Raw genomic sequence first — 25,867 nt, 5'->3', positions numbered from 1 at the left:
CCTCCGCTCACTTAGTCTGCATTACAATGCTGCCATAGAAATAACTAAGCTTGGGTTTGGGTAAAGATAAAAATGCGGCTTGCCCTTTTGTGTCAGTTTGGGCACACAGTATAAGCACCAATAGGCGGTGGAGGAGGTGACACATGATAATTTCTGTGACCATGACCTTGGAGGAGATGATAAAAGGAGTTTGGCCACTCCACCCGTTCAGTCCGTGTTAAGGTCAGTTAGCAAATTATGACTGGACACTTTGAATCGTTTCATTTAATTGATCATTTGTTTATACTACAATACAGGAATCATAAAATGCTAACAAATCAGACTCTTAAAACTTAAACTTTTATTTTGTGTCAGTAATGCAATGCTTAGTTTTATTACATAATACACCTCCTGGAACATATATTTAATTTAAAATGTAATTGTTTGTGATTATTCCCTCTATGTTAAAGTTTGTAGGCTACTATTTTACTTTTTGTTAACATAATAGCCTATATTTTTTATTTGACTTAATTATTGAATTTTAAGTGTAACCAAAAATATTTGTCTTCTTTTAAGGTATCTGGATTTTTTTTTTCTTCAGCGAGTAAAGGAGCGGTGGATTTATCATCATGTCGAGACTGTTGGATATGAAGGAGTTTGGAGAAGCTGCACCGTTTCTGCGCAAATCCAACCTGGAGCTGCTGGCAGCGCAAACTGTGGCGTTTGATGGTACTTGAAATACATTTTCAAGTGACTTCAACAATTGTTTTACAGCGGATACGAACACTTCGATTCTCTTTGAAATACTTGGCATCTGGTTTACGCGGCTGCTTTTAGGTGTTCGTAATTGCATGTTAGGTTCTTAAACTGTTAATGTTGAAAAGGGCATATTGAAATAAATTTGGCATTGAATACTGGATTCATAGCAAACAAACCAACGATAAACTTTCTCGACGCATGGATATTGACAGACTTCCTTGTGCGCAGGAAAGAAACGCGCTTGGATACCAGATGAAAAGGACGCGTACATTGAGGTGGAAATCAGGGAGATTGATGGTGACAAAGTCATCGTAGAGACGAAGGATGGAAAGGTAAGATTCTTTAATGGAATTCGATTTATCATGTAAAAACGATCAAATGAGGACATCTGAATTTAATGATTTGCAGATATGCCTAAACAAATTTACTTTTGCTGCACTAATAGGGCTTTGAGTTAAGTGGTGTAGAATCAATGCAACTAGGCTAATTAAATGAAATTGTAGGCTAATGTTTTATTGTGCGATAATGACTTGCTGCACTATTCCACCATTTACTTACATAAATAGCCTACATAGACATGAAATGTTGTTTTGAGTTTAAATTATTTTACAATTAAGGAAAATAGGCTACCCGCCCTTTACAATGTAAAAGGCCAATATTGCGTAAGATATTTAGGCCTAATTATATGGCCATATTATCATTTTATTATTAGCTTAACCTGCAATTCAAGTTAGCAATTTTTAAACAATGAACTAGTTAACAACCATGTTTATCAATGTAACTTGTCCTTTATTTCAAGTCATCATCCAGCACTTTGCATTACCTGTTCGACGGTCTTCCGATCAATGTTTTGGTTTTCTTCTAAGCCTCGCCATTTGTCAAAGGTTTTACATTTAGCATAGGCTATATAAACAATGATAATGTTTAGAGTATTTTCTCAGCCTATTTGTATGCTGTAGTGGGCTAATAACCCGTTTTTGAGTCGCCAGATGGCGACATTAACTATTTTAAAGTGTGCTAAAGTCAGCGGAGTGATACGAGAGACATGAAAGTAGCACCGGTATGTTGACATGAGGAACTTTGATCTAGCGGTCATTTAAAAATATAAAAATATTTGACAGCTCAATGTGCGATTGGCCAATCAGAATAAAAAAAAATTCAGAGAGCCATGTAATAAGGAATAGGCATAGCCTAATAAATAAATTGTTTTTCCTGTCCCTTCTTATCTAAAACCATGTTCTGACCCTTTACTTACTCTGTATTTATTCCCTCTGAATCCTGTAGTGCTTAACTGTCAAGGACGATGACATTCAACAGATGAACCCACCGAAGTTTGACATGATAGAGGACATGGCCATGCTCACACACCTGAATGAAGCTTCGGTGCTCTGTAATCTGCGGAGGCGCTACAGCAGTTGGATGATCTATGTTGGTACCATCACATCACAGCTCAAAGCAAAGAAAAGATCTGCCCTTTCTCACTAATCTTTGATGCCACAAATAACCTGACCGGGGCATTAAACATAGAGGGGCGGCACTATTCATAGAACTTTACAGTCACAGTAATGAATTTAACACTTGCCTTTGCCAAGGGACAAATACAAGTGAATTCCCTACAGGCATGTCCTTTATAACTGCCATATTCAAAGTATCTCATAAAGTCAACCTAGGGTTTTCTCTGTTTACGGTTTCCTGAAGTGCATTTAAACAGACTGTGTGCATGGGAAAACTAAAATATGGAAGTCTGTATAAATAGAAAAAAAAGTTATTGTGAAGTTAGCATAAAAAAATAGTCACATTGTAAAATTTAACAACACTCTAATATCAGTTTGTAACTATTTTACATTAAGGCGAATTGGTGGCTAATTAATACAAATTTGTACAAAATTGGTGGCTAATTAATACGATTAGTTATTAGTTATTGTAATTAGTACAATCTCATTAAAATTTTTTCGCTCAATATGCTTACACCTCACTGATGGTTAGTTTTAGGGGGGGGGACCTTCTTGCTATTTTTTCCTAAAAAAAATATTTCCGTACTAATCAAATCATACGAAATCGCCATCTTGTAAAATAGTAAAATTTTCTGAGATCGGGTTGGATATAAAAGTCACATTATGAGAAATAAAGTTACCTTTTTATTCTGAGGCTATTTATTTTGTATATGTTAGGGGTCTTCAACACCAGGGGGTCCAACTTCAAGGCATTTGGCAATTATTATTTGGTTATGACTATTTTGGATAAAAAAAAGAAAAAAAAGAAAAAAAGAATATTAATTTAACTTTAGCCAAAATTTCGCTAAATGTACCATTGCCATTTTTACATAAAAATGTGTTGAATAAAATTGAATTGTAAAAGTATATTTTTCTTTAAATAATGATTATTTTTTGGCTTTGCAAATGTAAGCATCATCAAAAAAAATTAAATAAAATGAAGGTCCAGGCTTATAATTCAACCCTCTGCTCCATCTCTCTATCCACCTAGATTTAAAAAATAAAGAATTTATTGAAAGAATTAGTCATTTATCGTGACTAAATACCGTACCTGAGATTAATCTTGTCAAATCCTCTCATGGCAGACGTACTCTGGACTGTTCTGTGTGACCGTGAACCCCTATAAATTGCTTCCCGTCTACACGTCCCTTGTAGTGGCTGCTTACAAAGGCAAACGTCGCTCCGAGGCTCCACCTCACATCTATTCCATCGCTGACAATGCCTACAATGACATGTTGCGCAGTAAGTATTAAATTAAAGGATTGCTTGTCTCTTCCCTGCCCTCTACTATAACTTACAGGAGGGATCATTTTCTCCTAACATACTTTATCCAGTGGAGAAAAGCCCTTTATGACCTAAAATTGTGTTATTGTTTCCCTACACAGATCGGGATAATCAGTCCATGCTAATCACGTAAGTTTGGACATATCTGTACACATTCTGTATTGTTGCATTAACACACACATTTTCAATCTGGTAAAAACATTTTTGTGATTATTCTTAGAACAATTTTTCAGATTACTTTTTCTTTTTTTCTTTTTTTTAAAAGAACATTTTGTTGCACTGTTTTTTCTAATGTTCTTTGCTATGGTATTTTTCTTTCTTTTTTTCTTTTTCAATGTCTTGTCACTCAATCATTTCTTGATACTCATAGCGGAGAATCTGGTGCTGGCAAAACGGTAAACACGAAACGTGTAATTCAGTATTTTGCCATAGTAGCGGCCCTGGGTGAGGCGGCAACTAAAAAAGGAGTAAGACAACGCTCTCTCGGTTTCCCTCACATCATGTCCCTCTTCTTTTTCAATCAGCTTTTTTTTTTTTTTTTTACCTCTCATGCTGGCAAGTGTTTGTCATTATCATTTTGAAGTCGTTCCTCATCTAGGTGTCTGGCACAATTTTACAGTGACTTTAGCTCTATGTATTGTAACTTGTTTTTCTATAAATGTAAATGGACATCTAGACTGAGGTTTGACTCTCCCTTTCATTTGCATATGTCTTTGCCAGTTTCCCCAAATGTTTTTGTGGGGTTAACCTGACTCTGTGTTTTCAATAGCTTATCCTCAGCACATCATCTCCTGCATTTTTCCTCCTTGTTCTTGAAGTTTTTCTGTGAAACAAACTTGTGATTAACATTTCAAGCTGGCCCAACATCTTTGTTTCCTAGATTACAGTTTTTACACTCCATTTCAAAATCCATTATTCACGGAATTTTTTTTTTCTTCTGATTATCATAGTTAAATACTTTGTTGTATTTGATGTGAGCTAACAAGATTTTTCCCCGTTTTTTAATTCTTAACCCATAATAGTCTATGAATTAGCATTTTAAGTAAAACTTAAATACTTAGAAATGGGTCATTTAAAAATGTTACATGTACTTTATGACATTCATATTAAACAATCAGTCTATTTAATATAGAATAGAATAATATAATAAAAATAGAAGCTGAGAAATATGTAATGTTTAACAAAACAAAAATCTTTTTTGTTGCTGGTTTTTTTTTTAAGGGCCCTGCAACTAAAACAGGGGTGAGTATATCTTCATCCGTGGAGAAATACTGCATAAACAGGAACAAATTAAGCAATCAATTATAAAACTACTTCTCCCAGGGTACTTTAGAGGACCAGATCATTGAAGCTAATCCTGCAATGGAGGCTTTTGGAAATGCCAAGACACTGAGGAACGACAACTCGTCCCGTTTTGTGAGTATCTGACACTATATAGACCAATGTTGTAGTTCTTAAGTCTGCTCCTCTCACATACACAAAAAAACTGATTTTACCATACTGTAAAATTAAAATGACTGCATATTATCACAGAGTTCAACCATAAGCGTCATAGATAATACATAATGTGCAAATTAATTTACATTCTTGCTCTGAATTCTTGCTCTAGGGTAAGTTCATCAGGATCCATTTCGGACCAACAGGGAAACTGGCTTCCGCTGACATTGACTTGTGTAAGTAAATTGTTCAAAGAATGATGAAGCCCTTCTAGTTCATGTCATTCCAAAATGTAAAACCTGACAGTGCAGTGATTTTTTTCAAATTATTTGTATAGATCTACTGGAAAAATCCAGAGTTATATTTCAGCAGCCTGGAGAGAGAAGTTACCACATCTTCTACCAGATCATGTCACAAAAGAAGCCTGAACTTCTTGGTATGATAAATGCTATAATTGTGTATTTTATTGACCTATTATTCAAGAAAACCCTTCATTCATTCTTTCCTTGTGGATTTCAGACATGCTTCTGGTCTCTTCAAATCCCTATGACTACCATTTTTGCTCCCAAGGAGTGACAACGGTGGAGAACATGGATGATGGGCAGGAACTTATGGCTACTGATGTAAGCTGTGAAAAATGTATTTTATCACCTACAAAGACCAAATAAAATAAAAAAAATAGCCTGCAAAATCATTCTCTTTTTCATCCAGCATGCCATGGACATCCTTGGCTTTACTCCAGAAGAAAAGTACGGCTGCTATAAAATAGTAGGCGCCATCATGCACTTCGGGAACATGAAATTCAAACAGAAGCAGCGGGAGGAGCAGGCAGAGACCGATGGCACTGAAAGTGAGTGTAAATCCATAACCTGACTTGTCTATTAAAAATATGCTTTAAATATGGTCCAAAACTTAAATGAAATGATCTTTCCAGGTGCTGATAAGGCCTCCTACCTGATGGGTGTTAGCTCAGCAGACCTCATGAAGGGTCTTCTGCACCCTAGAGTGAAGGTGGGCAACGAGTATGTGGTTAAAGGACAGAATGTCGAACAGGTGAGAAGTGTTCCCAAAATCCTGGCTATGGATGTGTGTCTATAGTTATATAAAAAATACTAATTTAGGGGGAATAATAATGATTATTTGCTGTCAATATTAATGCATGTCGAAACCACTGACATTTACTGTTGATCTATTGAGATACAAGGAATAAATAAGCCTGAGAAATCAGCCTGGTATCCAGGCAACTGTTGCAATCCATGTAAGTGACAGCTGTGGTCTTAATGTGCTCCACACACATTGTGTGGCTCCACCAGGTTAACTATGCCTTGGGAGCTCTGGCCAAAGCCACTTATGATCGCATGTTCAAGTGGTTGGTGGGACGTATAAATAGGACGCTCTACACCGCTCTGCCACGGCAGTTCTTTATCGGAGTGCTGGACATCGCCGGCTTTGAGATCTTTGAGGTGAGTGACTCTCGAAATTCCACACCGCACTTATCTAGATTTCCGCCGGCATTCACACTTGTGCATCTGTCATGTGGATTCTCTCAACAGCTCAACAGCTTCGAGCAGCTCTGCATCAACTTCACCAATGAGAAACTGCAACAGTTTTTCAACCACCACATGTTCATCCTGGAACAAGAGGAGTACAAAAGGGAGGGCATTGAGTGGACCTTTATCGACTTTGGGCTTGACCTCCAAGCCTGCATTGACCTCATTGAAAAGGTTTTTTGTTTTTTTTGCAGTTGATAGGAATATAATAGCAAATCATTTTTATTACAGAATGTACCAAGAATATTATTACACCCTTCTGAGCTTTTTTCTCTTTGTTAGCCCTTAGGAATTATGTCCATCCTTGAAGAGGAGTGCATGTTCCCTAAAGCTTCCGACAACAGCTTCAAGGCTAAGCTGTTTGACAATCACCTTGGCAAGTCTGCCAATTTCCAAAAGCCAAGGCCTGACAAGAAGAGAAAGTATGAGGCTCATTTTGAGCTGGGTCACTACGCAGGAGTGGTGAGTTTGTACCAATAATAGAGCTTGAACAAGACTAAATTTAAAGGTCAGCACCTGATATTAAAAGTATATTATGTATTTTAGATTATTTTTGGTACTTTCTCTGCTGAAAAACAACTTAAACCAGTCAGTTTGCTGGCTTTAGCAGGTTTAAGCTGGTCTTCCAGCCTGGCAAGCTGAAAAGTGCTCTTTAAAAAGGCAAATCAGCAAGGCTAGGATGCGGAACCAGTTCAGGCTGGTTTAAGCTGTTTTTAAGTAACCCTGCTGAAAAAAGATATTGAATATTACTTAAAAAGAGTTTTATCTGAATTTCAGGTGCCATACAATATTATTGGTTGGTTAGACAAAAACAAAGACCCCCTGAATGAAACAGTGGTAGTCTGTTTCCAGAAATCAGCCAACAAGCTTCTGGCTTGTCTCTATGATAATTATGTTAGCTCTGACTCAGGTAAATAAACCACACATTCTGTCTGAAATATACCACAATTCTTTTCTAAACCATAGAATACTTATTCTAAATTAAACTTTTTCCTTTTAGCCTCTGACGCAAAAACAGGGGGCAAAGAAAAGAGGAAAAAGGCTGCTTCCTTCCAGACAGTGTCACAGCTACACAAGGTGGGAATATAACAAGACTTTTCTGCTACTTGCGTTAGGTAGAAACTGATATTAAACAGAAATAATTATTCATTGTCATTAAAACAAAAAATCAAAACTCGTCAGTACTAAGAGGGAGGCAGTTAAGACTTGCAGTGATGTTTAGAGAAATGACACATGAACATCACTTTAAGTCTGTGCTGGCTCCTGTTCTGTCTGTTCCCACAAAGAACATCAACAACTCAAGGTAAGTCTAGAAACACACTTGACAATGTTGTTTTGAGGAGAACGACACCTTTGCATTTGTTGAATGCATGTGCTTTTAGCAGTGTAAAATGTGGAAACACTGCTGTACAACATGACTTACAGGAGTGTGTCCCTTGATTGCTTCTCACCTACAGGAGAATCTCAACAAGTTGATGACAAACTTGCGGAGCACTCAGCCCCATTTTGTGCGCTGCATCATCCCCAATGAGACCAAAACACCAGGTGCTGCACTGAGCACTTCAACACATCCAACCAACAGGGTTTTCATGAAGATCACTATTTCTGAGCATCAATCAAAATCACAGCTTTATGTTACACTAAAACAATGGTCTGAAAAAGTACCCAAGCTGCAAAACCTCAGCGCAAACATCTAACTAAAACATTTTCGTCTTATTTGCAGGAATTATGGATGCTTTTTTGGTGTTGCACCAGTTGCGCTGTAATGGAGTGCTGGAGGGCATTCGTATTTGCAGGAAGGGATTTCCTAACAGAATTATTTATGCCGAATTCAAACAACGGTAAGATGAGCTACTGTTTACACACTTTGTGTTTATAAATACATAAAGGCACTATAAATTACTATATAATCCATATGGCATCAACAATGAGGATGTTTAAATTCCTCCATTTCAAAGATATCGCATTCTGAATCCTCACGCTATCCCTGATGACAAGTTTGTGGACAGCAGGAAGGCTGCAGAGAAACTGCTGGCTTCACTGGAAATTGACCATAATCAATATAGATTTGGGCATACTAAGGCAAGTCAGACTTCAGATAGTAAGAGTGTTTGTTGCTTTGAGCCTCAAGCAATGGGACATCAGTCAGAGGCGCTACTCTGAACAGAAGACAAAATTGTCTAAATCAACAGTCTGTGTCTCTGCATTACAGGTGTTCTTTAAGGCCGGTCTGCTGGGACAACTAGAGGAGATGAGGGACGAGCGTCTGGCTAAAGTTCTCACTCTGCTGCAGGCCGCCAGCCGTGGCAAGATCATGAGGATGGAGCTTAAGATGATGATGGAGAGGAAGTAATACGCGATTCCATGCAAAATTGCTACTAACATTAAAATGGATGCCCCTGAATTTGGACATTTAAGTCACACTTAAAAAGAAATGAAAGTCATTGTATTAGATAACATCACCAATCAGATTTTGCTCATTTTAAAGAAAAATATTACACCCCAAAAAAAAAAGTCTCTGTACAGTAGTATGACAATATAATTGAACATTTTCTGATTATAAAAAGTTAGTGGACCATCCATCACTTTGACCCCAGTAGGTCAAAAATAATTGCTAAAATGGCTCACAAAAGTAAAGAAAGAAGTACTAAGAAAAGCTCTATCATCATTTGTTTGAAGATGTTAAGTGTGGTTTAAGTGGCAAAATATATTTTGGGGCCATTGTAAATAGATTTAGAGATTTTTCTGAATATAAAATATGAAGTGAAATATGAAGGTTACATATTCAGCTTTAAAGTGCAGTCACATTAGCAAAATTTCACGGGCAAAAATGTCTATTGTGTAGTGTAGTGATTTTTGAAGCCTCGCTCACAGAGAAGTCACAATGCTGTGAATTCAGGTGACCACTATGAACCTGATGCAGCATCTGCAAGTCAAAATTCCTTATCGTGCAGAGTAATACAGATGATTGTGACCTTAAATGCGCAGAACCACAGTAAATGTGACTGCAGCTTTACCCTGCTAACAGCTCTTACCTGCTTTCAATCCACTAGTATAGAGAAAATGGCTTCCATGCTCTAATATTCTCCATATTCTAACCCTGAAATGATGCCGCCCTACACAAATATTCACAAAACTATACTGATATCCAACAGGTTCACTCCTAATAAAGATAGCAACAAGCTGTTGTCACATGATACCTCTCAACCCTTAACATATGAGAGGTATTTTGGGGCCATGTGGATGGAGTGTGTGAGGCGTGTGTCTTCAGATATGCATTTGTCCATGTGCATGTGTGGCCGAGACCCTTCATACGCTCCGACACTCTCTGTGAAACATGGAAGGTTTTCCATGTCCATATCCATGACCTCCACCCTTTCCCTTTATTAGACAATGCAGACAGTGTCCTTAAAGCTTATAGGCTCAGTGGGTCACATGGCAGCTGCTCACCCCTCTCCCCACTAAAAATACAGGCCAGCTCCCTTCTCAAAGATCTGTTTTGCCAAGGCGCCTGTGCCTCTAAAGGACCACATTGAAAGCATATCTGCAGACTGGCAAAGGATTAAAGCCGCTGGTCCAACAGAAGGCCTCGGTTTCTAAATAAATATTAGGCACTTCACCTTTTGGGTGGCCCGGGGCACAGATGCACGGCAGCTATTTGATCAGACCGAATTCTATGCCGTCATCTCCAAAGTAGTAACAGCAGAACTGTGACAGTAAGTGCATGACATCTGAAAGTCGCCCCAGTAATAGACTAACTAAAATGAGCCTCATTTCATGCATTCATGGACATAAGCCAGTGGGTCATATGGGGGTGACAGTCTTCTCATGATCAGTGTTGATATTGTTAACTAAAACTATTAAAAAGTGTTTTCACCAACTGAAATAAAGCTCAAATAAAATGAAATATAAATATTTAAAATTAGAAATGTTGCCTCGGCAACTAACTGAAGTAAAAAAAAAAAAAAAAAAACATAAAATGCATACTAAAATGTAATGACAATTAAAAAGAAGTGAAAATATATTAATAAATACAATAAAAGTATATATATAATTTTAAAATAACACTGCCCATGATGCATCAATAGTTTATGTTCATGTAGTTAACAGTGTTTTTAAATATAGATGAATGATAAGACTGCAGAAATACTCGTTACAATAAATGAAACAAAAACTGCAACAGTAAAACAAAAACTAATTGTATTGTAAAAAAGAAAAGAAAAATAGAATTGGACTAGAGACAGTAAAACCTAAAATAGTCGAGTTCAAAATGGTGGCTGAAGGAATGGAAGTCAATTTCAGCTTGAAAAATAGAGTATTTTAGCATAATTTGATTTAAAGAAACAAAATTGTAAAACTTAATTCCAACAGTTTTCAATCGCCCCCAATTTAACTATAAAGGAGCTGTACTTGTATCACCAAGATGGCCACCAAGTAGACTGACGTGCCTTAAAGAGAATGATTATACCTGCCTTTTGTCATTAGGGAGGCTCTGATGATCATCCAATGGAATATTCGGGCCTTCAACACTGTGAAGAACTGGCCGTGGATGAAACTTTTTTTCAAAATCAAGCCCCTGCTGAGGAGCGCAGCCACAGAAAAAGAGCTGGCCGCTCTAAAAGAGGAGTTCCTGAAGCTAAAGGAGGCACTAGAGAAATCAGAGTCCAAACGTAAAGAGCTGGAGGAGAAACAGGTCAGCCTGATCCAAGAGAAGAATGACCTTTCCCTGCAACTTCAGGCAGTAAGTCTCATACAATATCAGTTTGCAGTTCGAGTAGCAAACACTGTTTGTTCATAAACACCACAAAATGAGCTACAGTGGCCATAGAAGTATAAAATTACCTTTCTTCTCCAAGTCAATAATTTTAACATGATCTATTTAGGTTTAAGGGAAAGAAAATGATGTAAAAGAGTTTTAATGCTGATACCCAATCAATTGTGAAATAGTCCAAAAAGAATAAAATTAATTGTGCATATTCAGGTGTTAAAATGCTTGAATTTACTTTTTTAAAATCGCTCTACAGGAGCAGGATAACCTGGCAGATGCTGAGGACCGCTGTGACCTGCTCATCAAAACCAAGATTCATCTTGAAGCCAGAGTGAAGGAGATGACTGAACGCCTGGAAGACGAAGAGGAGATGAACGCTACCGTTCTTGCAAAAAAACGCAAGCTAGAGGATGAGTGTGCTGAGCTGAAAAAGGACATGGATGATCTGGAGATAACCTTGGCCAAGCTGGAGAAGGAGAAGCATGCCACTGAAAACAAGGTGAGGCCATTCTGAAGAAAAATGAACCTCAAGCTCTGTTGTCGAGTCACTGTGAAGTCTGTTAAACTAATCAAAATACCTCTTCATAGGTGAAGAATCTGATAGAAGAGATGGCAGCTTTGGATGAAACTATTCTGAAGCTTACCAAAGAGAAGAAGGCCTTACAGGAGAGTCACCAGCAGACGTTGGATGACTTGCAGATGGAGGAAGACAAAGTCAACACTCTGACTAAGGCCAAAGCCAAGTTAGAGCAGCAAGTAGATGATGTACGTTCATATGTTGGATAAATGTTAGAAGGACCGTTAACAGATCTAGAATGAGTCAGGAATCAGTAATAAAATATAATCCCTTGTTTTAGTTGGAGGGATCCTTGGAACAAGAGAAGAAATTGCGAATGGACCTGGAACGGGCCAAACGCAAGCTGGAGGGTGATCTGAAGCTGTCAATGGAGTCTGTCATGGACCTCGAAAATGACAAGCTGCAATTAGAGGAAAAGCTAAAGAAGTAAGATTATCATATGACAAGATGCTGTAAAATAAAACCATTTCTGTTCTTAATTTGTGGGGATTTTTTGTAGGAAAGATTTTGAAATGAACCAGATCAGTTCGAAAATCGAAGACGAGCAAGCATTAATCATCCAGCTTCAAAAAAAGATCAAGGAATTGCAGGTAAATCAAACTAGACCATTTAAGCTTCAAATTGATGTCTCAGTCAGAACATATTTTCATTCGTTCTTTCATTGTGCTCAAGGCTCGTATTGAGGAGCTTGAAGAGGAACTGGAAGCAGAGCGTTCCACCCGAGCGAAGACGGAGAAACAGCGAGGCGATGCATCCAAAGAGCTTGAAGAGCTCAGCGAGCTTCTCGAGGAAGCCGGAGGTGCCACGTCAGCCCAAATCGAGATGAATAAAAAACGGGAGGCAGACTTTCTAAAGCTGCGCCGTGACCTTGAGGAGGCCATGTTGCGCCACGAGGCTATGACTGCTGCACTGCGCAAAAAGCATGCAGACAGCGTGGCTGAACTGAGTGAGCAAATTGACAGCCTTCAGCGAGTCAAACAGAAGTTGGAGAAGGAGAGGAGTGAGGCCAAGATGGAGGCGGATGACCTCACCTCAAATTTAGAGCAGCTGGCAAAGAGCAAGGTGGAAAATATGATGCATCACATTCTGATCTAATTTAACTAGCATTAATTTAGCATTGACTTTAACACTGAAAAATCAAGGGCTGATTTCAGTTCAAGCTCAGGTTTAAATAGTCTTTGTTGGGTGAATTTTACATGCACTAATTTTGTATATACTATTATTATTTTATTTTATTTATAAATTTAATTTTACACAATAAGTTTAAATGTGTATTAGGTATTTATTTACAATGAACAGTAATTTACAGCATTTATTAATGTAGCTTAATGTTAATTTTTAAATATCAAATATTTCTAAATATCAAATACCAACAATTCAAGTTCTATGAATTAACATCAGTGAATCTATTATTAACAAACAGGAATTAACAAAAAATAGTACATCTATGAATTAACATGAACCTAGAATAATAAATGCTGTGAAAACTGTTGTTCATTCTTAGTTCATGTATTGTAAAATGTATTTATATGAATATATATTAAATAAATAATACAAAAGAAACAATAATTTAAAACAATTACAATTAAAATATTCAAATGCCTTATATTTAACAGTCATTTTAATTTACTACGGGTAATAAAAAAACTTTAAGGTTAATTGATTACAGTTCACAGTATATTTTCATTCATATACATATATGTAAGAGACATTTTATTGAAAACAATTTATTATATTATTTCATTATATAAAAATATTGCAGGCTACCAGTGAGAAAACGTGTCGCCTCTACGAGGATCAGATGAATGAGTCAAAAGCCAAAGTGGAGGAGCTCCAAAGACAGCTCAGTGACACCAACACGCAGCGAGCCCGCGCTCAGGCTGAAAGCGGTATACCAAAAAAATACCTACTGAACAAATTCAACCTTAACAAGAACCACTCAGACATCTATGCACCGATTTTGAGAAATGTAATATCCCTACTAACTCTGAACCTACATATTTTTTACATAATACAGGCGAACAGCGCAGAAAGCTGGAGGAGCGTGAAGCTCTGGTGTCTCAACTGCAGCGTACAAAGAATTCCCTTAGCCAAAACATAGAGGAGCTCAAGAAACAGCTAGATGAAGAAGCCAAAGTAAGAGAAACCATTTTCCCCCTCACTGCTTAACATGTTTTGGCTTTAATGTGGAACAAATTTGTAATTTTACTTGTCTTTGGCATCTGCTCCTTTCAGTCAAAGAATTCCTTGGCTCATGCCTTGCAATCATCCAGGCATGACTGTGATCTGCTGAGGGAGCAGTATGATGAAGAGCAAGAGGGCAAATCTGAGCTGCAGCGTGCACTGTCCAAGGCTAACGCCGAGGTCGCCCAATGGAGGACCAAGTATGAGACAGACGCCATTCAGAAGACAGAGGAACTTGAGGAAGCTAAGTGAGTGTGTGGAGTAGAAGGACAATAATGACTGGCTTCATTCAATCTAAAACTGAATCATTATATTCCTAAACTTGACAGGAAGAAGTTGGCCACCCGCCTCCAAGAGGCTGAGGAACAAGTCGAGGCAACAAACGCCAAGTGCTCCTCTCTAGAAAAGACCAAACATCGGCTTCAGTCAGAGATTGAGGATCTTGTAGTAGATTTGGAGCGCTCTAATGCAGCCGCTGCTGCCCTGGACAAGAAACAGAGGCAATTTGACAAGATTCTGTCAGAATGGAGGCAGAAGTACGAGGAGTGCCAGTCTGAGCTGGAATCTTCACAGAAAGAGTCTCGTAATCTGAGCACCGAGCTGTTTAAACTCAAGAACTCTTATGAAGAGGCTCTGGACCATCTGGAGAGCATCAAACGGGAGAATAAAAATCTACAAGGTATGTTACTTCAAGGGTTATGAATGGAGAAAATACTATGATGTCAAATTAACATACATTGTCAGTCACAAAATGTGTTTTTATCAATGCCATCATGTTTCTAACAGAAGAGATTTCTGACCTGCATGACCAAATAAGCCAGGGTGGCAAGATCATTCATGAGCTTGAGAAGATCAAGAAGGGCTTGGACATGGAGAAGACTGAAATTCAGGCAGCACTGGAGGAAGCTGAAGTATTGTTTTTTGTGTCTTAAATTTTTGTAGCCAAGAATCAGAAATGAAATCCAGAGTCAATTTTTATGTTACGCCACACATATATTTAAGTATTTGCTTAAAATTGTGAATAACAAACATTAAGCCATCAATGTAAATATTTGCAATGATTATTATTTTGACATTTTAAACAAAGGTAGTGGGAAATTTCTTGTTTAAAGAAAGAACTTGTTTACTTGAGCATTTACTTGAACAGAAAGAAAAAAATTGTTTAGTGGGTCTTTTTTTTTTTTTTGATAAGTTTACATAGTGTATATATGCATTAAAGAGAAAAGACAGTTTGATTCAAGTAAAAACTTGAATACTTTCTTTAGATAAGAATGACATATTGATAAAGGAAATAAAGATTTCTCTGGAAATAAAAAAAATAACAATAATAATAACTTGACAGGTGCAGCTGAGGTTTTTAAAACTGGCCTATACAGAATAATATCACACCAAAACGGACTTGAAGGTACTTGGACACTCATTCTCTTAAATTATCTTACCTTATTTTTGTATCAGGGCACTCTGGAGCATGAGGAGAGTAAGACTCTGCGTATACAGCTGGAGTTCAACCTGATCAAAGCAGACATTGACAGGAAGCTAGCTGAGAAAGATGAGGAAATCGACAATCTTCGGTGAGAACTAGTGAGGAAGACTGATTATTGAACCATTATTTTCCATTTACTCCATTCCATTATACGACCACTATTGTTTAAACCACAAGGCTTCCTAACTTATTTACTCACCTTTACTAGGCGTAACCATCAGCGTACCATAGAGTCCATGCAAGCCACCCTGGATGCAGAAACAAAATCCCGTAATGAAGCCATCCGGGTAAAGAAGAAGATGGAGGGTGACCTGAATGAAATGGAGGTTCAGCTGAACCATGCAAATCGCTTGGCCACTGAGTCCCAAAAAATGGTCCGTAACCTGCAGACACAGGTTAAGGTAAATTCAAACGTCGCTTCTGTTAATACAAGCATATTTCAACTATTGCATCATTAATGTGGGAAATAAAAACAGTTTTGGATTATTTTAATATCATGATATATATGCAAAACGATCTAAACAAATAGTCACCTACTCAAGCCTAAATAACATAAAATCCATCTTTTAAATGAAAAGGACCTTCAGATTGAGCTGGATGAGACTATTCACCAAAATGATGAACTGAAGGAACAGGGTGCCATTACTGAACGCAGGAACAACCTCCTGACAGCTGAGGTGGAAGAACTGAGAAGCCAGCTGGAGCAGAACGATCGTGCTCGCAAACTGGCAGAGTTTGAGCTCCTGGAAACCACAGAGAGAGTCAACCTACTGCATGCCCAGGTAATGGCCAGATGTTCCATCAAGGTTTGCAGAAGGCAACTCTTCCTAGCAGTCACAACAAATAATACCTAGGCATTTAATTATTTCTGCCTCCCCAGAACACATCACTGCTCAATCAAAAGAAAAAGTTGGAGAGTGATCTCTCCACGTTGTCTAATGAGATGGATGATGCCGTGCAGGAGGGCCGAAATACAGAAGAGAAAGCCAAAAAGGCCATCACTGATGTGAGGAGCTTGCGTAGAGAGGATTTTTTGGTAAAAATTGTTGTGTATTGTACAGGAAATTTAATATGAAACTTCCAACGAGCAGGCTGCCATGATGGCGGAAGAGCTCAAGAAAGAGCAGGACACCAGCGCTCACCTGGAACGTATGAAGAAGAACATGGAGCAGACCATCAAAGATCTGCAGATGCGCCTGGATGAGGCTGAGCAGATCGCTCTAAAAGGAGGCAAGAAGCAAATTCAAAAACTGGAAAGCAAGGTATGCATGATGACATTTGCCATCTATAAAAATAATTCAAACCTGAATGACATTGATGATGTCCTGCACCTTATAAAAAATATAAAACAAACTTTCCTCAAGGCGAGAGACCTGGAGAATGAACTGGAATCTGAGCAGAAAAAAAGCAATGAATTCCAGAAGGGAGTCCGCAAATATGAGCGAAGGATCAAGGAGCTCACCTATCAGGTACAAACTCCATGAGACAGATTCACAAATTAAATTGAGTTAGTACAATAGCTTGAGTTGCACTGAGCCTGAAAGAATAAAGCCTGTGGCACCACCTGCTGTTTCTACAGACTGAGGAGGACAGGAAGAACATGGCACGCCTTCAGGAACTCATAGACAAGCTACAGGCCAAAGTTAAGACCTACAAGAGACAAGCAGAGGAAGCGGTGAGTCTACAAATAAACCTTAATGTGCCACATCTCATGTATACTTAAAACAACATCACTGATGGTTCCTGCTGATTGTATTGTAGGAGGAGCAAGCCAATACCAACTTGACCAAGTACAAGAAGATCCAACATGAGCTGGATGATGCTGAGGAACGAGCCGAGACTGCAGAGTCTCAAGTGAATAAACTACGTACCCGCACCAGAGACTCGGGTAGCAAGGCTAGTCCTAAGGCACGTAGCACAAGTCTTGAATATTGCATTTCAACATACTGGCTACTTTTTTATCCATTAAGGCTGTACTGAATACATTTAGAATAATCATCTTTGTTTATACCCATTTCAGCTTGCAGAGTGAAGAGGAAGCCCCTCTCTACCATGAACATAGCCCACTGCAACAGTTTTGTGTGCCAGAAGCTATGAGCAAAGAAGTGTGTTTATGTTTATCTAGACCAGCCTTTCTCAAACTTTTTTCCGTCAGGGCACCTTTCAAAAGTGCATAAAATCTCAAGGCACCCCAGTGTAAAATATAATTTAAAAACACTGCATAACCCAAATGTAATGCAAATTATATATATATATATATATATATATATATATATATATATATATATAAAATGAATTTACAATTTTATTAATCCGTTCATATGTTTAACCCTTTCACACGTAAATTTAAAATATTCTGGCTGACCCCCCAGCGTGAGTTTTGCAAGGTGACCATTATTCAGAATGTGTCACTTTATGGTTTCCATGGTGACGCGTCATTGCCTGTCACGTGACACACCGCAGCAACAACAGAGCTGAATGAATGATGATCTGCTTTTATGTCATTTTTCCTTTTTTATTCAAAATATTCACAAATTTGTTAGATATGGCATGAAATATCTGATATTCCGATTGTCAAATATATGCAAGTGGAAATGTTTTGTTTTTTGAACACCTTTATAACGATCGCGTTAGTTGAGCTGTATGCGCGATGGGCGCCGCCATGTTAGTTTGTGCCGCAGATGCAGTTCAGAGAATCGGATCTGTTGGATTTACAACAAGTGAATTCATCCACTTCTCCCGAAATACATAAAAGTAAGTGGCTGGTGAACTGGGAGAAGAACAGAGTAAACTTTAAAGTTACTTACACAATATATCTGATATGAATAAAACTAATTATAATGGAAAGGATTATTATTGCCTCTTCCTTTGACATCAGTGTGTATTTTACAAACTCTAAATGTATTGTTTTTTAGTACTTATGTCTGAAACCTAAAACAAACATTATGTGGATGAAAACACTGAAAAGTTGTGATATATGACAGCTGAGCGCGCCTGTCTCTGGCTCAGCTCCAGCCAACGCGCGAAAGCACATTTGAATTTAGCAGTTGATCACGTCATGCACTGACCGTTCTAATCACACCGGTGCTCCAGGGACCAGCCTAGACTGATCACACCGGTGTGGTCGTACGTGCGAAAGGGTTAAAAAGAAGAAGAATGTATTTATGTAAATTCAAATATATTTATATATGAAATGTCCGAATTTTTTTTTTTTTTTTTTTAACCTACGAAATTTTTTGGCGGCACCCCTGACACAGTCAGGGGGCACCCCAGTGTGCCGCGGCACCCACTTTGAGAAAGGCTGATCTAGACCATAGAAATGTGTATTTCATGTTGTCCTCATTTATACCAATGTATACTGCCATTTCATGACAACTCTGACTTTAAACTAAGAAAAAAGATGAAACACAGCCACTCTAAAACCCTCTTCAGGATGTTCAAGGTATTTTGCAAAAAAAAGGATAAGTGTATGACTATACCACAATGTAAACAAATGTGTTTACAATAACTTACAGGTGCTCGCAGTCTTTCCTGTTGCTCTGGTCAAAATGGCAGTGGTCGTGGAAGTATACTGACAACTAGCGTCGTGGAACACAAAAGCAATACATTTCCAGTAACGTTAACTGGTACCACTAGAAATGCGCTAGGCTACTAGAGTCAGCAACACATTTATTTTTTTTCAACGATTGTATGCGGTAAAGCGAGTAGCGCTGCGTATGACTGGCGTCTCGCAGTCTTCGTCTAAGTTGTTTTAAAAATTAATATTTTAACTTTATCTAATTATGAAGTATTCCTATTTAAAAAGTATTCATTCTAATTTATAAAGTAGACTAAGCACACCTTTAAAATCCGAGTTAATGAAAATAGATTAAAGCAATAGCGCAAATATATATAAAATGGTTTCCTTTTAGTTTCAAAACATTTTTCTGTTTGGACTATTGCTATATGAAAAAGAAAGACGCTTGAATGGCAATAATAGTTAATATAACAAACATTTTTCAATTTGAAGTTGCTTTAGCTTTAAGACAGTCTTTGAATTGTGCTGTTATATTAAAACAAAAACAGGCAGAATAGAGGCAACATGATTTATATTCAAACTGTTATAGATTCCCACAAAATTACTGCAACCATTGATAATAAAAAGCACAAAAAAGTAAAGCTCATCTAACTTGAACTGTCAGAGGCAGGATATTGAATTCAGGTTTATTTAAAGCATTAAGTTTACTGGGCTTGACATGGTTATCACTTATGACTAAATTCATCCAGACAGAGCTACGCAAGAAAATGTCAGTATTTAAAACCAAACCCAACCCATGCGAGACATGAACCAAGGCCTGTGGATAAAGAAGAGACATTCAGATCCTTTGTGTTTATGTAGCAATCATTCAAATCAGAAAAAGCACATTCACACTACTGCTATTATTACAACTGCACATTCCTGGTGTCAAAGGAAGTGACCAAAAACTCTGTTGCATTCAACCCAATTTATACGAATGGTATTAAATTGTGTTTTGCCAATGCAAAGCACCGTGACAGTATAAGGAAGCGATTTAAAGAAAAGAAAAAAACACACACGAGAACGTGCGAACATCCACAGGTAAAAGCAAAGCAATTGTTGTGAAACACAGTTATACACAGGAACTTCTGCATACACAGTGAAATTAAGTGGAACAGAATAAAAGCCACAGCATGCTTAGACTATAGGAGTGGGTTAGAAAACAACACTAATGAAACGAGGTAGTTGATTGGAAGTTTCTAGTTTAGCGCTTCTAGTCTAGTTCAGCTACCACATCCAGCACAAAGCAGCACCTTCGCAGGTTCCCGGCCACCAAGCCGGAGCCGCATGTTTGAGCGCAACACAGATTGTCAACGGCTGAGGCCTATAAAGTTAGAAGATGGTGATTTAGTGGTTTGCTACGGAACTAACGACAGATGGCAGCATGGAGATCAAGGCTAGCTGGATATTTACGACCGTGGAGTGAGTGAACCTGCATAGTTTAACACCTTCCGTGCCCACAAGATATGAAGTGTTTCATTGTGAAAAAATAAAACAAAAGGAATGATACACCTATTAAAAACTCATTTATACAAAAAATTAAAATCTCTTATTTCATATGTGCTGGATAAAACCTAATGAAAGGAGAGAAGCAATGGAGAATATGAAAAGAAAACAGATTTATGATCCCATCATGGGCGCAAAATTACAAGAGAAATGTGAGAAAATAAATAAGACTTGTCCAAATTCAATTTCAGTTCTCATTCATCTACACTGTACAAAGATTTTGACATCAATCAGTTAAGCACGAGTGCCGTTCACCTCTTAAATGTTAGAATGACCTTCTGACAGCTTGGCAAACTAACATCCAAGCCACCATTCAACAATCCAACACTTCTCTTTTGCTTTTTTCATCCTAAATTACAGAGGAAAATCTCCTTAAAGGCTGGCTGTACAGTTCTTCGATCACTAGATCATCGACCACCCCCAGTCGAGGATTCAGATTTATGATCCAAGTCGGACATTTAGCCTAAATATTTTCTTCTTTGCGTAATTCTGTATAAAAGGCCCCATGCGATTTCATCGAAAGAACGGCACCAAAACACAACGAGACAGTTTCAGGTCAGAGTTTCGGCTCTGGCTTGAGCGGTCCAGGTACTGCGTTCCCAGTGAATGAATGACAGGGTGGGCGATCCTTCACGGGACGTTCCTTTGCACCCAGGAGCTGGAGATGAAGTGGAACATGGGCACCAAGTAGAGAATGGACAGCTCTCTGAGCCGTAGCATGCAGTCGGATGAGACGGGAGGCTGTTCTATATGCCCTCTGAACCCAATCGGAGCTGAACGTGCAAATCCCTCCCCGAGCCCACCCAGAAGAGTCAATCCTCTAGAAGGTCCCGCTCTAGCTCCATGTAAGGCTCATCTATGTAGCTGATAATGGCACAGGGAGAAGTCCTGTCCTCTCCGAGCAGTACTGAAACCGTCTCCTTCCAGTAACTGAAGGGAATACAGGAACTCTGTAAGAGAAGAGAACATTGACGGTTAAATATTCTCCTAAAGGAAGGATTCCATGCAGTAAAATATAAACTGTATTAGGGCAGCACGATATTGGGAAAAAAACGGAGATTGTGATATTTTGTTTAACTGCAAAATATACTGCCAAGATGACTTGAATAGCTTTATTTTGAAAGAATTCATCATTCTAGAATAATTGGAGTGATTTTGTTAAGGAGTGCATCTGCATAGGGAAAAAAAAAAGCTGAAAATTTATATTTTTACCCTGATGAGAGTCTATACCATTTGAAAATTAAGAAATTAAGGTGTAAATATTAGTATGGCACATACTACAGACCTAAGTCAGGGTAGCACCATATACATTTTTTTACAGGAATGAAAACGAGGCAGTGAGGGATAGAATTACAGCATGTTTAATGGTTTGTACTATTGTTTAACAACATACCGATAGGTTAGCTGACGAAACATCTTTCCGAAAAACATTTCAGTAGACACAAACTCCATAAAACAAAAGTTGTGAAAATTACGTGATCTAGGCCCTTTATACAGTGTGTGCCATTGTAAAGACTAAGTCTATCCCTCACAGCTTTGTTGCCATCCGTGTTTGTGGCGAAGCAGGTCGGGGCTGAGAGCCATGGGAGCGGAGCGAGGCCTGTGGAGAGGATGCTAATGAGAGACACCTGTGAGGCACACAGGTCTCGAGTCCCAGAGGGGACTACTAACCCTAACCCAGTTTAAGTCGAGAGAGGACCAGGCCTGGGACATTTATGTAGTTTGTTTTATTATGCCTAAGTTGGCTGTGTGGCGGATGCTGCTTACTTTTGTTTCGTTGTTTTACTTTGTGTTCAAAGTTTACTTTTATCATTTGCCACCTCTCGCCTCCTTCCTTCCATCCCTGAACTTGAACTTTGTTACAGTCTTAAATTCAATATGGCATCTAGCCTGAATAATGTCTATTACCATAAAGCTTTTATTTTGACAGGCAGCCGACAAATAAATAAATGCGCTGCTGGTTTCAGAGTGAAGGCACTGTATGTTCATTCACACACGTGCAGCTCACAGCGTCTCAGAAAATGAACCTTGCCGTTCTGAGACTAAAACACTGTATCGTGAACAACACGTGTAAATGAAATGCTTCATTCTCAAATCAGTAACATTTACTGAAATCAGTTTTACAATGGCACGCCACTAAGCCATAACGTGATATCGTTTTGATTTTGAGATATTGTGCAGCTCTAATCCATATATAGACTCACATTCTCCAGGCAGGTGCTGTCTTTATCTTTGTTGAGGTAGTGGTGCTGCCAAAAGCGCAGCAAGTTGTGGAAGTTGTTGAGGAGGCAGCCGGGATATTTCTCTGTGTATTCCTTCTCCCGCAGGGCGTTCAGGTAAAACGGGAGCTTGCCTCTCCTCCGGGCCAGCATCAGAATCACCAGGCTGGTGTTAAGACAACTCACGTTCTCCTGGGAGAGAAGCCAGAAAAACACAGAGGAACAATTATCATGGAGGACTCAAATGAGACAAACAGGGAGAGGAGATCTGCACTGTGGTCTTGCCTGTGTGAGGGTCTGCACATTGATGATGTTAACCAGCCTAAAAAGGAAAGACAGCCTGTTCTCCACTCGAGCCATGTAGGACAGCAGACAGCACTCAGAGAGCACTTCAACCACTGCAGAGGCACAAACACAAAGACACTGAAATTTGTCAATAGTGATCAGACACAATATGTCTCGGAAAAGAACGTCTAATGCGCTCAACAGACTTCCCATCTGATGAAGAAATTTATAACACTTTTTCACTAACAATTGGGCAGAGCAAAATATTGAATACTTGTGATGATTTTAGTGCACTTTTAATTTTACTTAAATTCCCTAAAGACTGCCATTAGCCAAAATTAGACTAGTGAGTATGGGAATATGAAGACAGATGTTTTAATGTCTGATTGTCCTTCAGTTGTAAAAACTGTACTAGAGTTGGCAAGTTTAATTGAAACTGTCTGAGTGAATCGGTTAAAATCTCAGTGTGGAATTTATAGTGTTTATATTTTTAGTACAAACAATATGGAGGTAAATATTGCTGTAGCTATGTACTGTTATTTTGGTACACATACATTATCGATACATAAACAAACGACAAAACTTCTTTCTTATTAATTGTAAAAATTAGAGTAAAAGCATACCTTTTGGAAGCAACCAGATTTTTTTATTTCTTGCATTAAACTTTGATGATCTACCTGGCTTTTTTAAAAGTTTACAAATACATAAAAAATCTAGATTTATATATATATATATATATATATATATATATATATATATATAAAAAAAAATATATTATGCTGCCTAATATTTTTGTGGAAACCATAATACATTTAGAACAGCATTTATTTGAAATATAAATATTTTGCAACTAGGGCTGTGAAATGATTAATCGCATCCAAAATAAAAGTTTGTGTTTACACAATATATGTGTGTGTGCTGTGCATAATTATTTTGTATATATAAATAATACACACACATGTATATATTTAAGATTAGTTTTTTTATTCATATAAGAAATATTTATATTTATTTATAATACAAACTATATATATTATATATATATATATATATATATATATATATATATATATAATTTAACAGCCCTATTTGCAACATTATAAATGTCTTTACTGTCATTTAATGTGTCCTTCCTTTAAAAAAGTATTAATTTCTTTCAAAAAAATTTAGACCAAAAACTTTTGAACGGTAATGTACACTTTTAGCAATATTGCTAACAATCCAAGAGTACAATGGCTGAATTTACCTTTCACATCCTCTGTCTGGCTCTCAAATCGATCAAGTGAGAGGACAATACAGCGGACGAGCATGTTGGAGTCCACCAGAGAGCTGTTGATCTGGGTGAGGAACACCTGGAACTGAGGAAGGCACATTGTTTAATCAAAGACAAGCAGAGGTTGTTAAACAACAGCTTTTATTTCTCCACATTTTGTTATTCCCTGTACCTTTTCCTCTGTGTTGACATATTTGTTGAATCTCTTGAAGGCATCAATGTTGAACTTCATAAGCTCTCCGAGCAGGTCAAAGTAGCTCTGCAGAACATCTCTGGACTTGCAGCCGCTGTCGATGATGCAAAAGAGGATGTGCTACAATCAAAAGACAAGATTTGAGCAACTCAATCACTTCTATGGGGAAAAACATTTTGACCAATAAGAGAGGCAAAGGCATTTATATAAACATCTGTACCTCCAGCAAGCCTCTCTTTAGCAAAAACATCTGGTCTGCATATGATGTGGCCCCTCTGAGGAAGCTCTCAACAGCTCTTGCCTGCCAGAACCTTTAGATAGAAAATGTGTCATCATGACATTTCAAAACACATTTATCCAAATCATTATGAACCCAGAGTCTCACCTGAAGGAAGAGTCTGGCGGTTCTCTTTTCATAACAGTGAGGAGCCGCGTGAGGAGCCCTTTTTTACCATCACACACTAAACTCCTGAAAGACACCACAGATAAGATAGATTGTAACGTGTATGCCGTTTAAAAAAATATATAGCATATAGATTTGACATCTGAACAATACCTGTCGGTGTTTACAAGTGCCTCCACCTCAGGGATGTTTGCCTTTAGGGAGATGGCACTCAACTCACTCAGCTCTTGAGCATTCAGAAGTAAGTACTTATTTCTGAGAACAAAAGAATACATGGATGAAAACATTCTTCGGTCAATCCACAGGTATGCGACATGCCACTCAAAGCTCACAATCTTGCAACTTACTCATGGTGGTCACTAAAGCTCTGCAGAAGCCTCAAAAACTGGATTTTAAATGAAATTTCCTGCACAATAAACAAAAGCATAACATGATCAATGAGAATTATGGGAAATGGATTAGAGCGAATGGGATAAATCTGCAATGTATTCACTCAAAGCTCACCGGACTGCAATCACAGTTTTCATTCTGTCCATGAACCACGTGATTAGAGGTGGTGTATTTCCTCCAGATGAGCTTGTCGAAAAGGTTATTGAGTCCAGGAATCAAACGAAACTCCGCCAACATTTTATGCACCTAACAGATATGATAAACAAGGATGGGAATTACAACATTAGGATTTAATCAGTTCTATGTAAGGGTGTAACAATACACTCATGTCACGATTCCTTACAACGCACAGACTCTCCCGGTACTTGCTAGGTCCCGCCTCTCCCGCTATTAATGCGCAATACATATAATACATGAAATGATGTTTGCGCTTTCACTTTGAGGAGTGCACGGATTAGCTTCAGATGATCATTGCTATCAATTACAGTTTTAATCGCAAGAAAGCGTGTCAAATAACTATTTTACAAA

At 38.1% G+C, this 25,867-nt stretch overlaps 2 protein-coding genes across 3 annotated transcripts in view; one reads left to right on the top strand and one right to left on the bottom strand.

The window, feature by feature from the left end:
- Nucleotides 1-209: 209 nt before the first annotated feature.
- Nucleotides 210-18,963, top strand: myh7ba (myosin, heavy chain 7B, cardiac muscle, beta a). Of its 2 annotated transcripts, XM_084395065.1 has the most exons (44): nt 210-415; nt 556-708; nt 967-1,070; nt 2,023-2,166; nt 3,317-3,473; nt 3,617-3,644; nt 3,886-3,982; nt 4,737-4,757; nt 4,839-4,931; nt 5,125-5,188; nt 5,290-5,388; nt 5,472-5,575; nt 5,664-5,802; nt 5,887-6,005; nt 6,266-6,415; nt 6,506-6,676; nt 6,785-6,964; nt 7,280-7,412; nt 7,503-7,579; nt 7,960-8,047; nt 8,226-8,343; nt 8,461-8,584; nt 8,715-8,851; nt 10,988-11,243; nt 11,527-11,769; nt 11,859-12,035; nt 12,128-12,273; nt 12,347-12,437; nt 12,520-12,909; nt 13,610-13,736; nt 13,865-13,983; nt 14,083-14,279; nt 14,361-14,710; nt 14,818-14,942; nt 15,487-15,602; nt 15,723-15,915; nt 16,093-16,296; nt 16,395-16,520; nt 16,606-16,776; nt 16,879-16,983; nt 17,094-17,189; nt 17,276-17,422; nt 17,535-17,629; nt 18,815-18,963. In XM_084395065.1, the coding sequence occupies exons 2-43, from the start codon at nt 609-611 to the stop codon at nt 17,544-17,546; spliced, it is 5,838 nt and encodes a 1,945-aa protein (XP_084251191.1). In that variant the 5' UTR covers nt 210-415; nt 556-608; the 3' UTR covers nt 17,547-17,629; nt 18,815-18,963. The 2 variants fall into 2 exon arrangements, with proteins under 2 accessions (XP_084251191.1, XP_084251190.1); XM_084395064.1 differs by lacking the exons at nt 210-415; nt 556-708; nt 967-1,070; nt 2,023-2,166; nt 3,886-3,982 and having other exon boundaries at nt 3,428-3,473.
- A 740-nt stretch (nt 18,964-19,703) lies between these two features.
- Nucleotides 19,704-25,867, bottom strand: part of trpc4apa (transient receptor potential cation channel, subfamily C, member 4 associated protein a) — a 12,417-nt gene continuing 6,253 nt past the window's right edge. The window contains exons 10-19 of the mRNA XM_084395066.1: nt 25,454-25,585; nt 25,297-25,355; nt 25,103-25,204; nt 24,932-25,015; nt 24,767-24,857; nt 24,526-24,666; nt 24,327-24,438; nt 23,081-23,193; nt 22,781-22,987; nt 19,704-21,526 (exon numbers count right to left, since the gene is read on the bottom strand). Coding sequence (XP_084251192.1) covers nt 21,389-21,526; nt 22,781-22,987; nt 23,081-23,193; nt 24,327-24,438; nt 24,526-24,666; nt 24,767-24,857; nt 24,932-25,015; nt 25,103-25,204; nt 25,297-25,355; nt 25,454-25,585 — 1,179 coding nt within the window. The 3' untranslated portion in view covers nt 19,704-21,388. The remainder of the gene's footprint in view (nt 21,527-22,780; nt 22,988-23,080; nt 23,194-24,326; nt 24,439-24,525; nt 24,667-24,766; nt 24,858-24,931; nt 25,016-25,102; nt 25,205-25,296; nt 25,356-25,453; nt 25,586-25,867) is intronic.

The sequence above is a fragment of the Rutilus rutilus genome (assembly GCF_951802725.1).
Source record: "Rutilus rutilus genome assembly, chromosome: 22".
Lineage (NCBI taxonomy): Eukaryota > Metazoa > Chordata > Actinopteri > Cypriniformes > Leuciscidae > Rutilus > Rutilus rutilus.
Note: the sequence above shows the minus strand (reverse complement) of the source record. Positions and strands in the feature narration are given on the sequence as shown.